The 16986-nt window shown below is 48.3% G+C and overlaps 1 protein-coding gene across 1 annotated transcript in view; it reads right to left on the minus strand.

The window, feature by feature from the left end:
* The window catches only part of AFAP1 (actin filament associated protein 1), a 101329-nt gene that overhangs the window by 48563 nt on the left and 35780 nt on the right, over positions 1-16986 (minus strand). Inside the window, exons 6-8 of the mRNA XM_024745213.1 lie at positions 10357-10452; positions 7101-7182; positions 1906-2055 (exon numbers count right to left, since the gene is read on the minus strand). Of these exons, the coding sequence (XP_024600981.1) occupies positions 1906-2055; positions 7101-7182; positions 10357-10452 (328 nt within the window). The remainder of the gene's footprint in view (positions 1-1905; positions 2056-7100; positions 7183-10356; positions 10453-16986) is intronic.

The raw sequence follows: 16986 nt of genomic DNA on the forward strand, positions 1-16986 counted from the left end.
CTAATGACAGCGGGAAACAACCGCAGATCACCCAGTGCTGTGAGCCGCCCCAGGAAAGGCAGAGGGCCACAGGCCCCCGGCATCCACAGCCCCCCTGCAGCTGCCCTCCCGCCAGGGCTCTGTCCAGCTGGCTCAGCTTCCGCAGGGCGGTTGTTCTCAGTGGAAAGAGCATCAGTCAGCGTGCTTCTGTGACCCCACTGCCGTCGGACCAGGGGCAAGTTCACGACCTCTGCAAGCACGGGGGCTCCCAGACCGCTGGCCTCCATTTGCGGCCACCATCTCCCCTCCCAGTTCAACCCACAGGCGGCCCGCCCAGCCATCTTCCACTCCACACGCACTTCTGCACAGCACCCCAGGGGGGTTACCGTGTCACCAAAAGTCTATCACGACTTCCTAGGATCACACCTGTGGGGAGCTGGGAGTCCACCCTGCCCTTCCCTCGGGAGGCCCCCCATCCCAAGTCTACCTGCGCTGCACTCCACAACCGACCCTTCCTGCCCACCCACACAGCTCTGAGCTCACGGCGCTCTTTCAGCACAAGCCACACCCTGGGACGTGATATCGGCTGAACAAATGCATTTTTGCATGTGTGGCCCAACTTAGGCACTAACGGGCAGCATCTAAATGCTGCTGTCTTTTGGCATCCTCAGTAACCCAGAACCGTGGACAGAAGAGATGCTCAACGAGAGAGGGAACAAAGAGAGAGAGAGAGGTAAACAGCGGGCACGCATAAAAGGCATTACGGGACTGACGTGTGATGCGCCCTGTGGTCCGCAAGGGAAAGTACAGCCCATTCTTATTTTTCTTAAAGGCTAAATATCCATCTTTCAGCCTCTAAAGCGTTTTTCCTTAAAGGGGTCGCACGGTTCTCGTAAACGTGGTTGCCTAGGAAACACCGCGCACGTATGGTCTAACTTCTCCAGGGAGGTGTTCCCTGAGGCGCCTCCGTGTAAGTCACGTCCCCGCCAGACTCTCCCGCTGCCCCTCTCGTATCCCCGCCGTGTTCGTGATCAGAGTCAGTCACCACACGTTTGTCTCTGTGACCCCCTGCCTCAGGCCGCCCTTCGGGGGCTAGACTGGATGCAGTGGGATCGCAGGAGTCATCTGGTCGTCGCGTCCCCTGCCCCGCTGACGCAGCCCCACTGCCAGCAGCTGCCCAGAGAACACTTACTGGACGAAGACCCACGAGGGGAGGGGTCAGCCGGCCCGACTGCACTTGAGGAGGAAGCTTGAGAAGTGGAGCAGCCCCAGAAAGGTGAGTCGTGTGACGTCAGGCCAAGGGAAGGGGCTGCCAGGGACCCTGTAAACGCTCTTACACGTGTTACACACCCGCCTCCGCTGGCCAACCGCCCATGCGTACGTTTCCCTTTAAAGACGCTTAAAAGGAATTTGGGGGCTTCCGTGGCGGTCCGGTGGTGAAGACTCCGTGCTCCCAAGGCAGGGGGCCCGGCTTTGATCCCTGGTCCGGGAACTAGATCCCGCATGCATGCCGCGACCAAGAGTTCCCATGCCGCAACTAAGGAGCCCTTGAGCCACAACTAAGGAGCCCGCCTGCCGCAACTAAGACCCGGTGCAACTAACTAACTAAATAAATAAATAAATATACAACAAAAGATAAAGTTAAAAAAAGAAAAAGGGATTTGGAAGAACCTCATGGGATCAAAGAGAGAATTTGTTTTTTGTTTTGAGAGAACTTCAGAGATCATCTCAAACGCCTGCAAGGCCTTCACTAATAAGCAGTGAAATGTAATCCATTCTCCACAATTTAACTGATCACAAGCCCAACGTCAAAGAGCCCAATCAGTAAGACTTAGAAGAACATGATACAGAGGTGTCCCCGGAGAGGGTCTCCGCGTGCTCGGGGAGAGGGTGCAGACCTGGCAACCCCACGCACCCCCGTCTTACCACAAGTAGGCACATCTTCCTCCGCTGAGGAGGTCTGTTCATCTGTCGATGGCTTTTTCTTTCCCAAACCGATGATCTTGGTGATTTTTTTCCCAGTGACTTTAGACACAGTTCCCTTGGCCTCTGATTTGGAACTTTTTTTCCTCTTAACTGTGAAGAAAGGTGACGACAAAAAAGCATGTTTCAACGATAGACTTTAACTGAAAAGAAACATCAAAATAAAGCATGACTCATGGCCGATTTTCTTTCCCCAAATTTCTACTTACTGAGCACCTGCCGTGCATCAGCTACTCGTCTAGATACAAGAGGACAAAGCAGAAAACAGGCACTCCCAGGAAGCTTGTGTTCCACAGCAGGCTGAGAACACACGCACACACATGTACACATGTGCTCGCACGCGCACGCACACACACACACACACACACACACACACACACACACCCCTGAAGGAGGTCGGATGATGGAAAGGCCTTTGTAGACCTAAACTAGGGTTACGTGGTACAGTGACCGGGCCGTCAGGAAGCAGAGGAGCTAAGTATCAGTACAAGGCAGCATCTGTGCAGAAACCTGAGGGAAGAGCCGTCCGGGCAAGAAAAGCATCAGCTAACACAGAGCCTGTGATGCTGGAAGGAGCCGGACACGTCTAGAAACACAAGACAGGCTTGGGCAGCTGCAACCTGGCCTGCACAGGGAGGGGTCCGGCAGGTGAGGGGGCAGGGGGACTCAGCGAGCCTCCACCAGCCCCTCACTGACCTGTCAGACTCACGTGGGATTCCGCCCCATCCAGAGCTGTTAGACCAGCAGCCTGCATTCCAGCCCCGTGTGTTCTGTTTGGCCTGCAGTGCTAAACCATATGCACAAAACTCATGAATGTTCTGCATGAAGATGAATGACTTCTGGCTCCCCTTGGAGAACGGGAAAGTCTGGCAACTCTGAACCCACATTTTGGTAAGCGACAGCAGGCGGGGACAGGGCCTGAGAAGCCACAGCCGTGCACAAGGACTTACGTGCCCAGCTGACGACAGTCCGGGGACCCCAGCTGACAGCGTCAGCGGCCGGCTGCTATCCTGTACCTGACCCGTGGCGGCAATCTGCTCTCTCCAGCTCCTGCGGGCTTTGTCTACGACCTCCGACAGAATCACGGGGGTGGGGACCGGGTGCAGAACCACAGTGGGTGCTAAGGATGGTCCAGGACTGAGGGACAAGACCCTTCCCGCCAGAGCACTTCTGGGCAGGCGAGCTGTCACCTGAGGGCTGTTCTGTGCCTGGTGCTGGGGCCAAGGGCCTCGCTCAGTGTGGATGGGCTGGGAGGGCCCTGGAGGGACCCACAGCATCACGGCCAGACACCATCACCTGAACCCCCGAGACCCGCAACGGCCCCTGCTCGGTCCTCTCCAGGAGGACCCCTCACCCCTCTGTAACTCAGAGGGTGGCACGGACCTTTTGGAAAATGTAATGAAAGTCAAGAATTCCTTCCCCACCCCTCTCCCTGTGGACACAGAACATGCACGAACATCACACAGGATAACTTCAGAGGAAGAGGATTCAAGGATGTGAGATTGTAAACTATGGGCCTCATTCCTAAACCTACCCTCTAAAAGCGTACGCCCTCCCCCCTCCTTTCTACCACATCAGCTGCTCTCAGTGGGGGGCGGGGAAGCCGTCCCCTTCTCTAGCTCCACTCTGCCAGCCACCCCGCGCCCAGGGAACGAGGCCAGCATGCATCCACCCTCACCCGGGTCTGCCTCATCTGGGCTCTGCAGGTCTTCTTCCCCCCACCCCACCCCACGGACACAGTGAGGTCCCGTGAGGCCAGTCACTGTGCTTGAACACTTATTTCCTCTCTAGAAAGAAACGACAGTTAACAATGTCTGAGGCAGGAGGTGCTACATTATAGTTTTAAAAAGAAGCCGCACTAAACTTCAGGGTAATCAGCACTACGGACTGAATGTTTGCATCTCCCCAGAATTCACATGCTGAAGCCCTAACCCCATAGTGTGGCTGTATTTGGAGATGGGGTCCCTAAGGAAGCACTGAAGGTTAAATGAGGTCTTAAGGGTGGGGCCCTGATCCGACAGGATTGGTGTACTCGTGGGGAAAGGCCACATGAGGACACAGTGAGGGGTGGCCGTCTGCAAGCCAGGAAGGGAGCCCTCACCAGCACCCGACACTGACGGTACCTTTAAACAAATCAGGTCATATTAGAAACACAGGACTGTCACTCCCACCCGCTCCTGACACTCTCCCACCACACGCAACCCCTTGTAAAATAACGCACCAAGAAACCACTTTAATCTCTTGGTCTGAAGGCACATCTCCTCCCCAGCTGCCATCAGACATGGAGTCCAAGGTTGGAATACCTGTATCATTGACTTCAGTTCAACCAAACCCATAGTGAAAGCAGCAGTGGATGACCTTTCTTAGCTGTTTCTAAAGAGCCTGAAGTTGATCTTTGACCAGAACCCCACTCAAGCTAATAAGCTTTAAGAAAAGAAGATCCTCTCAACGAGGACACTCAGTGCCCAGAAGGGACCTTCTGCAAAGCTCAGCAGCACGAATCAGTCCTTCCCTGCATCTCAAAGTGACAAGTGAGAAAGCCAGGTTGTTAGATTTACTTCCAATTTTACTAGGATTTGCTCCTGTTGGGAAAGTACTTGCTGGACTCTGGCTACAAAGAAAGGACATGATGAAGACTTTTAATTCCTTGAGTGTCCACTGCTTTTTTGCAAAAGCGAAAAGTGAGGCTGTCCTTGGAAGAAAAAGCCAAAGGATGTAGGAACGTGAGAAAGAAATCACAAGAATATGTTGATGCCATTCAATAAACAAAAGTCAAAACTTAGCACATATAATAGAATTATGAAGGAAAACCTAAAAACTCAGAACTCTCAACTCACTGAAGTGTACAACAGAAAGGCTGCAGAGTTTAAATGGCATCACTGTCAACGTGGCGCGCTGGGGTGGGGGCGGTGTTGACAGGCACTGAAGCAAAGCTAATTCGCAGCATTTAAAGCCGTAAATGTCATAAACCCAGATGGTTCCCTCTTATCCTACATAAATGGGAGTCTAGGTGTTTTGGTATTTAGGCAGGTGGGAGGAATACCATCGAACTACTGATATGCTATGTCTACCAACAGACCTGTTAACCTGCGATTAAATGGTACACGTGCTCAATGCTAGTTGGGGACAGCTGTCACTTCCACACAGATCAGCCCTAGGGACTCAATGTTCTTTGCTCATGTCAGCTGCAGTACCCGTAGCAGCTCTACTAAATTCACCCCAAATCACACCATACTGGCTCATTACGTGCCAGGGCCTGACACCTTGATAGAAGAAACCAGAGTTTTAGAGTCATTGCCTGTGGCTTTGGTCACAGAATCTGGATCGTGTCCATGTACAGTTGACAGTCTAACATTTAGGAGAAACTGCAGGAGTTGGGGATTTCTTCCATGTAGCCAGCAGAGAAATCTGTCTGAGTCACGACATGGCTGGGATCAAGGGAACATTACTAGAACTTCTCAAGTGCAAACTAATCAAGACAGCACAGCAAGGATAAAAGCTACGGTAGACGGTCGGAATGTATTTAAGCTGTTAGCTTCCTTCAGTGACTATTCACTGGGGGTCTACTATAGGCAAAGCACCATTGCCAGGCAAAAAGTGTCTGAACCAAGGTCACCTTTACAAAGCACAGAAGGCTGCTCTTGTTAAAAGGAAACAGAAGAATATCAGACATGTTCACTTACCTGTATATCTAGACATATATATATCATTCTGTAGGACCTAATTTCATGCAGGGACACTGGGAGAGGAAATCACAAACAAGAAAAGAGACCAGCCAAAGCAATGCCCGCTGAGCCTCAGCGTCTGAGCAGGAACCCTCAGATTGTATGTTGTTCTGTTTCAGGGCAAAACTTAAAGATAGCTTTCCTGGCTTTGATTACACATAATGTGCCCTGTGAAGACACAGATGATACCTTCCACTGAATAACTTCCGATGGAAAGAACTAAAATTACGCTCAAGATACAACCGAGTTAGAGAATCGCATGGGCCAAGGCAGAGATCACAACCCTCTGGCGTGAACCTTGAAATATCACAATAGCCCAGATGATTTAGGCTCCAAGGTTCTTCGTGGCCGAGATTGCTATTCGGTTTAAGGCCAGGAGACCTCTGTGTGTCTCTGAGGTAGAAGACACCTGCCGGGGGAGGGAAGAATGGGGAGCTAGTGTTTCGTGGGGACAGAGCTGCAGTTTACAAGATGAGAAAGTTCTAGAGGCCCATGGTGGGGACGGCTGCACAACACTGAAGACACTTAATGTTGCTGAACTGGGCTTAAAAATGGTTAAGACAGTAAATTTCATGTTATCTGCATTTTACCACAATTAAAAAAGAGGTTTTTTAAAATGAAGGTGAAATAAAGATATTTTCAGACAATTTTTTTTTTTTTTTTTTTTTTGCGGTACGCGGGCCTCTCACCGTTGTGGCCTCTCCCGTTGCGGAGCACGGGCTCCGGACGCGCAGGCTCAGCGGCCATGGCTCACGGGCCCAGCCGCTCCACGGCATGTGGGATCTTCCCGGACCGGGGCACGAACCCGTGTCCCCTGCATCTGCAGGCGGACTCCCAACCACTGTGCAACCAGGGAAGCCCCAGACAATCTTTTTTAAAAAGATCAGAAATCTGTGAGTCTGGCCTCCTCATTTTAAGGATGGGGAAACTGAGGCTCACCAAAGAGGAAAAACTTGCTCACAATCTCGCTCTCCAGCAAAGGCAGCGTTGGGATGGGCACGGGGGTTCCCGGTCTCATCATCCAAAGCTCTTTTCCCTGAAAATCACGTCTCCCAGCAAGATGCTGGCGGCCCTCCAGTGCAAATTTGTCTCAGTGATAAATCAGGTGAGGAAGTAACCTGCTGTAAGTCATAAATTAAAATACATGCAGGTCCCATATCAAAACAGTAGGGAGAAAACCTAGGCCAACGTTTGGTAGGACTGAAAGAAAGACATGGAGGAGTAGTATCAACCAAACGGGTTTCTCTGGATTTCTGCAAGTGTAACACGGAATGATAACATCTGCATAACTGAACTACCGAGGACGTTTTCCATACAGAGTTTACAGACCTGGCTGCAGTGCTTTTGTTTGGGGTTTTTTTGTTGTTGTTGTTTTGTTTTGTTTTATATATTTTTGGCACAAACAGAACTCACCTTGTTCTTTTCCATTACACACAGCAATTCCATTTTCTGTAACACCCTCCCCATCTGAGCTTGGTCTCTCTGAAGACAGTTTCTGTGAGGATCAAAAGATTAAGTTATTCTTACAATGGCCACACTGACCAAGTGTTGAATCATGGATCAATCAAACATCATCTCAAAAGTGAAAGAAAATGTGGGCCACATTCCTAATAATCTGGAGACAGGGCCCAACTATAACACGGACTACCTGGTTGGTTTGCTACAACAGCTTTAAAAACATCGAAAGAGCAAAGAAAAAAGCCTCTGAGGTTATACTAACACACGCTATGGTACCAAGCTTGTTTCAATCAAATCACTTTTTCTTGCAAATAATTTTGAAAAAAATATCGCGTTGGTCAAAAAATTTGTTCGGGTTTTTCCGTAACATCTTACGGAAAAACCCGAACTAACTTTTCTGGCCAACCAAATATTAGGAGTACATAAAAGATTCCCCCTCACCAAGCCACGTTATCCTTCCAGAAATAAATCCTACACCATTCATTTAATTTCCTCCCAGCATTCACCAATAACTGGGCGAGTGTCAAGTATCTGCTCACAACAATACAGTCAGAATATACACAGAGAGATGAGTTACTATCAAAGCCATCAAAGGGCACAGGGATACCCGTAATTATTTTAATCCTAATATATGGGTTTGAGGAGCCTAGTTAGGATTCCAGGTTAGTTTCAGGAGAAGAAACATAGTTCTGAGCAGAACCTCTTCCATTCCAACCAGAGACCCTGTGGAGTCACAGTGAAGGAAGTGGCTCCAGAACACCCCTCCTCAGAACCTCAAATTACACCCCAGGGTCACAGAGACTGGCCAGCGGGGAGACAATCAAAGTATCCGGATGATACCAGAACACAGGGACACACGCGCTCACCTCGTGATAAGAGGTCCAGGCAGTGCTGGGCCAAGATGGCAGGCAGGTGCCAGTAACCCCCAGTGGTACCGGCAAGAGACAAAGTAAAAGAATTATGGCTTTAGCGGGATCCTAGTGTGTGCCACATTCCAGTGACAGAAGGACTAAAAGCCCAGCTCTCAGGCCAGGAAGCGCCCCTGGGATCTGGGTCAACAGGTCCGGCCAGGCACTAACAGTGCCACCTTAGAAACCAAGACAGTAAAAGAGAACTGCCAACTCCCGCGTGAGTGGGTGAAAGGAGCCCCGACGTGTTGCTGATGAGAAAGAGAACAGGATCAAACTTTTCGAAAGAAACTTGCTTAGTCCCATGAATCAAAATCTTTAAAAATTCTATCCTTTGGTCTAGTAAGCCAGCTTCTAGGAATCTCTTCTCAGGTCATAGTCAGAGAAGCAGCAAAGATTTACACAAAAGTGTCAGGTTATTTTACACGACTCAAAAAAGAAAAAAGAGAGCCTAGTGGGGGGGTATATAAATAACAGAGTTATATGAGTTTGATATTATTCAGGTGATGAAAATGCAAACATGCTCGTTGCATGTTATGTGTTTTCAAAAACCTGGAAAACTAATAGTATAAAGGTTAACTGAAAAGAAAAAAAGGAAAAAGCAGCATAAGAAAATTTATGCATCAGATTATCCAAACTGTAAAAGAAACACATGAATAGAAGAAAACTGGTTTAAAAACATGCAGAGCTTTGAGAGGAGCTCTAGACTCCTAAGTGACTTTATCCATCCTATTTCTGGTTCTTTACTTTCTAAATTCTCTGCAGTGAACAGGCATTAGTTTTGTAATCAGGAAAAAAGAGAAATAGGCCTACTATGTCACAATATCAGGGTGAGGGTTGTGAGGTTAACTTTATACGTCAACTTGGAGGGTGTTTGTGGATGAAACTAACATTTGAACTGGTGAACTTTGGGGCTTCCCTGGTGGTGCAGTGGTTAAGAATCCACCTACCAATGCAGGGGGCATGGGTTCGAGCCCTGGTCCAGGAAGATCTCACATGCCGTGGAGCAACTAAGCCCGTGCACCCCAACTACTGAGTCTGCGCTCTAGAGCCCGCAAGCCACAACTACTGAGCCCACGTGCCACAACTACTGAAGCCCACGTGCCTAGAGCCCGTGCTCCGCAACAAGAGAAGCCACTGCAATGAGAAGCCCGCACACCGCAACAAAGAGTAGCCCTGGCTCGCGCAACTAGAGAAAGCCTGCACGCCTCAACAAAGACCCAACACAACCAAAACTAAATAAATAGATAAATAAATAAAATAAATTTTAAAAAATAAAAAAATAAATTGGTGAACTTTGAATAAGCAGATTGCCCTCCACAGTATAGGTGGGTCTCACCCAAGCAGCTGAATGTCTGAATTAAAAAAATAAAAAACGGGCCTCCCAAGCAAGGGGTGGTGGGGGGCAGTCCTCCAAAAGACTTCACCTGCGCCATCAGCTCTCCTAGGTCTCCAGCCTAAGGCCCCATGATGCAGATTTTGGACTCACCTGTCTCCATAACCTTGTGAGCCAATTCCTCATAATAAATCTCTCAGTATGCATATAATTGTATATGTGGAATTTTATCTTTCTTGAAATTTCATGTATATTTTATAATATATATAAAATTTGTGTACACACACATACATACATACCCCACTGGTTCTGTTTCTCTGGAGAACCCTGCCTAAAACAAGAATAGACAAAGAAGGATCTGTTCACCAGTAGGGCAGGGGCCAAACAGGGAGCGCTCAGAAAGTTCCTGAGACAGAGGCTACCGACAGAACACGGTGGGGCACAAAGCCAGGGATCTCCATGGAAGCGAGATCTCTGCACATACAGGCAACAGAGCTCCATCAGAGGCAGACAGCAGGAGTGGCGGGTTCACGTGCTCTGGCAGGAGGGCTAGCCCTACCCACCTGCTGCGTGCTCACGGCGCCCAAGTACAGAGCAGAGAAGGACAGGAAGTGTTACCCGTCTGCTGGGAATAAACCTCTGGGAAGGTGCACTGACGAAGCACCTGCTGTATTCCAGAAGAACACAGAGCTGCCTGTGTAACAGCAGGTGACCTTGATCACCTTAGATCCTGTGCCACGTTTACAGCCATTCCTGCATCTACAGCTGGGAAGAATAAAACTAACCATGCAGTCCGTAAAACAGCCAGCGTGAGCTTCGTACAGAGCAGGCAGAGAGGAAGCAGGGCTGCATTACCTTTTTCCTTTTTTCAACCAGAAGTGCTGAAGTATCAGAGGTGTTATGTAAACTCCGAGGAAGGCCCAAGTTAACTGCAAGGTTAATTCCTAGAAAGAAACACGCCCCTTACCTTCTCCAGTTCTGCCTTGTGCACCGGGGAGCTGGAGGGGGGAGGACATTCCGAGTCTGCCGGCCCGCTGCAGCCGCTGTAGATCTCTCTGACCACCTGTGGTGAGTGCACAAGGGCAGAGATGGTTACACAAGGGTCCAAGCAGAGGCAGGAGGTGCGGTAGGAAAGTTCCGAGGGGTCAGAGGCATCTGGATTTAAGCTCCAGGATGCCAGGCACTCGTTTGTTCATTCTTTCACTCATCATTCACCAAATGTCTATCCCGTCCTGGTACTGACAGAGGTTCTGGGATACGGAAGGGAACGGTGTACGTGAGAGTCCTGCCCTCATGGGGCTTCCGCTCCAGTAAAAGTTAGGTACCACGATAAACAACGAATATCACCAAAAACTGGAGGTAAGACAGCAGTCAGCGCTACAAAGAATAGAAGAGAGTCTTTAACAAAAAGGGGTGGCTGACTTATATCAAGAGAGGCCTTCCTGGGATGACATGTAAGCTGAAAGCTGAGCTCAATGACCAGAAGGATGCAGCCACGTGAAGAACCGGCGGAAAGGGCTGTAGGCAGAGGGGACAAGGTGCAAGGCCCTGTGGTGGATGTGAAGAGTTTACGGAAGACCCAGAGTACCAGGGGCCAGGAGATGGGCTGGGAGAGGCCAGCGGGAGCCAGGGGATCACTGTCAACAGGCTGGTGCTCATGGCCATGGATGGAATGAGCCAACGGGGGGAGGGTGAGACAAAGCAGGACAGAGACCCAGGAGGAGACCTCGAGCCAGTCAGTACATGGGGTGGGGCCAAAGGAGAGAAGCAGCTGGAAGGGTCTGAGCTGCGATGGACAGGGAAGCCAGAAGCAAACCAGAAGAGCTCACCTCCAAGAAGAGGGAGCAGGAGGGAGGGAGGCGGTGGGCATGGCCGGAGGGGACACCTAGGGAGGAGCTGAGCAGAGGAAGGACTCTGCAGAGACGGGGCGGGCTGGGCTCTAGAGAAGCAGGGGAGGGCGCAGGAAGGCCGGCGCGGGCGGGCGGCAGTAGGAGTCTGAGAAGGCGCCTGACTGCTCTGTGAGGTAGGCACAGCAGTACTGGCTGAGAGGCGTCACCTCTCTCACCTCAGCATCCTCACTAGCAAAGGAAGGCGCATCAACATGACTTGCCTTGTATTTATGGCTGAGTGAAGAGAGAACGTGACCCTGCCTGCAAGATGCCTCAGCCAGCACCTGCACGTGTACACTGTCACCAGCACCATCGCTGCCAGCACCTGTACGGTTTACGCTGAGAGCTCAGAAAGGGATCCTGGCCCAGACCCGCAGGTGTCAGGACCATCTTGCGGCACTACTGGCAAGCACGGCCACCTCTGCGGCCACCCACTGTCCCTCCCGTCCTTCCTGAGCTCCTGCAAGGAGCTGGGCATGGTTCTGATCACTGGGGACGTGCAGCAAACAAGACAGACAAGCTCCCGGGTTGGTGCAGCTTACACTCTGGTGAATGAAGAGCTAGCAGGCAAAGCTTTCAAAATGTCTTCTATTCTTTTTGGAACTAAGCTGCAATTTGGGTTCAACCCAAGTGCCTTCTGAGAAAAAAATAAAAAAGCAATGCCAAAGCCCCAGCTATCTGTGTAGTAACTTTGCAATACGATCTCAGCAGACACATCCAGATTCCCTTGGCTTGCTCTGGGATTGGGATGGGAGCCAGGAACGGACGGGAGGCTGGCACAGCATTTCCAGCCATCCTGCTGCCCAGCTGCTTTACGAAAAAGCAATGGAGTGAGGTCCACGTTGCAGAATAAAACAGGAGAAAAAGGAAAAGAAGAAACCCAGAGAGCTTGCTGCAATGTTTTTCTCCTTGTTGAGTCTGAGGTGTGAAAACGTAAGCAAAGGTGACACCAACCAGGTGACCTGCACCTCCTGAATGTCTCCGAGCAGAAAAGGTTCCCTCAGTTTTGCGTTTCATGCTAATTTCACTGCTGCTTTTTCTGCAGCAGGTCTTTATTCCCTCACCTCCCCTGTGTTTATCAAGCCTTCAGCTGACAAGGCACACTTTTATCTGACCTAAGGATGAGACGTTTTCTTCCCTCTTGGGAAAGGGTATACTGCAATGGAAAACTCCTGGGCTTCTGCATCTGACGGGAGCTGGGGCTGAAGCCTCAGTGCCACCACCAGCTCCAGAGGCACGGCTGAGCCACCCAGGCTGTGAGCCTCCATCTCTGCCCACAACGTGTGAAAGTGACGCCCACTGGGACAGCTCAACGAGGATGCCAACGTGTGCTCTCTTCCCGCGAAAATGCATTCAATTGTACACACGCTGTTAAGGGTCTCGAGGTCCTTGTTTCAGACTAGAAGGCTAAACCCCACAAAACACTACCTGCAGAAACCTATCTCTGGCAAAAGCTTTTATGCAAAACACAGTTGTCTGTTTTCTTTCCTTTTTTTTTTTCTTTTTTTCAAAGGGGGAAGGATCTATGAAGCTCCAGTCAGATCTCAGGTATCTCCTGGAGAAGGTGTGCTCCCTTCTCGGCTGGACAGGACTCATCCTTCATGAGCAGCCTGGGTCCCCCGTGACCAGGAAGCCTGCTCGGACCCTCCCGCATGGAACACAATGCAGCTGCCCCTCCACGGGCCACGCATTGCACTCAGGCCCTGGTCACGGGCATCCTGGACCCGCAGGTCTGCTTTTTCTATCAAGCCAGGTTCATTTTGAGAGAAGGGGCTCCGTCTCACTTAGGCTGGCATTCCCAATGTCTAGCACATAACAGCGACTAAAAAAAAGTTTGATGAAAGAAAAAGAGGAGGGAATGAAGAGATAAATTCGACCTGAAATTCCCTATGAGAAAAAAAAAAAAAAAAGCTGTGAATGAAAAACAGCAGGAAAGAGACTAGGCCGTCACATGAGAAAAGTAAAGCCTTGTAACAAAGTTTCCCTAGTCCTCTGCATAGATTCCTAAAATCCTCAGGGATGGGGAGGTTTTAAAAAATAAAAGAGAGAGAGGGCTTCCCTGGTGGTGCAGTGGTTAAGAATCCGCCTGCCGATGCAGGGGATACGGATTAGAGCCCTGTCCGGGAAGATCCCACATGCCGTGGAGCAACTAAGCCCGTGCGCCGTAACTACTGACTGAGCCTGCGCTCTAGCGCTCGAGAGCCACAGCTAATGAGCCCACACACCTGGAGCCCGTGCTCCGCAACGAGAAGCCACCGCAATGAGGAGCCCACACGCAGCAACGAGGAGTAGCCCCCGCTCGCCACAACTGGAGAAAGCCAGCGCTCAGCAACGAAGACCCAATGCAGCCAAAAATTTAATGAATTAATTAATTTAAAAAAGAAAGAGAGAGAGAGAAAGAAAAAGAGCATCAGCTAAAAGCCATGCCTGCAGCACAGCACACCCCAGCCTCACCAACTTCCTCCCACTCCTGGCGCTGGGCTGTCCCCTCCACTCTCCCCTGGCCCATACCAGGTCCTGTTTTTCCCGCAAACAAACGTTTGGGGAACCGAGGAATCTCTGAAGCTCCGAAGCCAGGGGAGCTCACCGAGCCTTCAAAGCCAGCTCACGAAATGCAGTCAACCCTCTGAGAAGCCTTTCCCGATGAAGCCAACCCAAATACCCGCATGCTTACAATGCTGTACATAGATAAACTATACCCCTTCCTCCCTACTAGTTTCTCCCTTCTAGAACTTGAATTCCTCGTGGAGAGAACAGAATGAGGTGGATTCGGTAGACCAGAGGAGACCCAGCACGCCTGGGGCCAGGTGGGGTTATTCGTGGTATCCCAGCAACATGAGACTGTTTAATAACAGTAGTTACATCCCAGGTACAGAGAAAGGCACTGCTGAAAAGATCAATGAGAGAAACCAGTCTTTCTTTCCATGGGTTTTATCAAACGGTTGGATTATTTCAGGTTATCTTCACGGAACTGTCTTTCTTCTCTGATTGCTGTTTATTGCCATATTGCCCCTGCAGAGTTCATTCGGAAGTAGTAAATAAAAGGTTTATCACCCGATTTCTCAAATAGCTGCAAATGAGGTTTTTACACTAATATACTTCTTTTGAAAGAGCCATGTTCTGTGAGAAGTTTAATACGTATTAAAGAGAACTGGATCCAAATTCAGAATCACAAATCCCTCAAAATACAAATTGTTATATGTTCTGTGGTATTTTTGTTTGCTTTTAACTTGAGCCTGCATCTCCAGAAACACAATCTCTGCACATTTTTTAAGGAAATCTGACCGCTCCATTTCTGGGAATATTGACTCTTGTCTTCCGAGTGACCCCAACAAGATGGTTCATGTTTGCAGCATGTGCATACACACACCGAGGGGGAACTCTGGCAAGAGCTGCTGGTAATGGAAGCTGCAGACCAAAAGGACAGAAACAAATTTGGTAACGATCCTTGAAGAAGCGTCTGTCAAGTCCTGTACTGGCCCAACAAAGGCCCCAGGCTTCTCACACCTGACAGAGGGAGCGCGTGTGACCCAAAAAGGTCTTTAATTGTTACGCTGAGGCCACGTTTCGAAATACTGAACACCTGGATAATAGGGTTAGGACAGTACGGGAGAAGAGGAGTTTAAATGAATAAAAGACTTGGCATCTGTTTTACAAGGCAATTCATGACAGAGAGTTGTCAGAATTTTCACAGAAGGAATCCTAAGACGTGATACTAATAAATCACCAATTTCAAGTGTTTTTACAGTTCTAAGAGTGCGTTTATATAACTTTTTCATTCTAGCTTTTTGACCATTCTGATCAGTATTATTTCCACTTGATAGATAAAGGGGAAAGAGTTTGCTGACCAAAAATATTATAATGAGTTAAAGGCATTCTCAGAATCTACTCCAGATTTCCAGACGTTTCATTCAATCTTCTGTCACTCTAACACGCTATCATCAAGATAAAGAAGGGTTGTTTCTTTTACGATAGTTCTTTAAGAAGAAGAGTCTACTTCAATCATAAAGATGTGGCCTTGACAAGGTGAAATAAAAAAAACATGACGACAGCATTGACTTCTTACACATAAAACGATGATTTCAAAGTTTTTAATCATTTAGGGAAAAAAAGTTGGAAGCCACATACTAGCGGGTTTCAAGGCTCTCTCTAAAGCTGCAGCAGTCAAGACAACGTGGCATTGACATGAGAATATACAAACAGACGAATAAACAGAACAAGGAGCCCAGAAAGGACGCACACATAACACAATCAACTGATTTCCAATTGTGGCAATTAAGTCCATTTCAATGGTACTAAAACAACCGACTATGCATACGGAAGGAAATGAATCTTGACTCCCGTATGTCATCCTGTACATGGAAACCAATATGCATGAATCAGAGACCTAAATGTAAGACTGAGCCAGTAAAATTCTGGAAGAAAATACAGGTTCTATCTTGGTAACCTGGAATATGCTAAAATTGGGGGGTGGGCAGGATGCAAAAAGTACTGACTACAGAAGTAAAGACTGATACACTAGATTTCAGATTTAACAATTCCTGTTCATCAAAAGGTACCATTAAGGAAGATAATTAATCTAGAGACTAATCAGAGAGTAATTCTTTAAGGCAAGAAACACTGAGAGGAAGAGGGACATTTCAGGTTTTAACTACCAGTAAATATAACCATTTAAATTTTGTATGCAACAAATAACATAGCCTCAAAAATACTAAGCAAAAACTAACAGAAATAAAAAAGACATAGATAAATTCATAATCAAAGTGGTAGATATTCCCACATCTCTCTCTCTCTGAGTAACTGATAAAACAAATAAATAAATTAGTAAGGATATAGAAGATTTGAACACGACAATTAATGACTGTGATCTAACAACCATATATGGAAGAGTACACCAAGCAAATGCATAATACACATCCCTTACAAGTAGACACTGAACACTTACCAAAACCGACTACATGCTGAGCAATACATCAAGTCTATAAATTTCTACTTTGTGAAACCATATAAAGTTCTGTGACTAGAGTGGAATTAAACTAGAAATGTAAAACAATCAGGTAATTTTTTAAAAAATCACTGAATACTTGGAAACTAAGCAATATATTCCCAAATAAACCATTAGTAAAAAAGGGAATCAAAACAGATATTAGGAAATATTTTAAATTGAATGATAGGGGACTTCCCTGGTGGTGCAGTGGTTAAGAACCTGCCTGCCAGTGCAGGGGACACGGATTCGATTCCTGGTCTGGGAAGATCCCATGTGCTGTGGAGCAACTAAGCCTGTGTGCCACAGCTACTGCACCTATGCTCTAGAGCCCACGTGCCACAACTACTGAAGCCCACGCGCCTAGAGCCCGTGCTCTGCAATAAGAGAAGCCGCTACAATGAGAAGCCCACACACCGCAACAAAGAGTAGTCCCCACTCGCTGCAACTAGAGAAAGCCCACGCTCCATAACAAAGACCCACTGCAGTCAAAAAACAAAACAAAAAAACCATTAAACTGAATGATAAAAACACACACACAAAAAAATCAAAATAGAGGATGCAGCTAAAACTGTACTTAGAGGGAAATGCATAGCTTTAAATCCATATACACACACACACACACACACACACACACACACATATGGAAAGGGCTAACAATCAATTATCTAAGTACACAATTCAAGAAGTTGGGATAATTACAGAAAATTAAGGCAAAACAAAA

Source organism: Neophocaena asiaeorientalis, unplaced genomic scaffold (assembly GCF_003031525.2).
Source record: "Neophocaena asiaeorientalis asiaeorientalis breed wild unplaced genomic scaffold, Neophocaena_asiaeorientalis_V1.1 scaffold65, whole genome shotgun sequence".
Taxonomy (NCBI): Eukaryota; Metazoa; Chordata; class Mammalia; order Artiodactyla; family Phocoenidae; genus Neophocaena; species Neophocaena asiaeorientalis.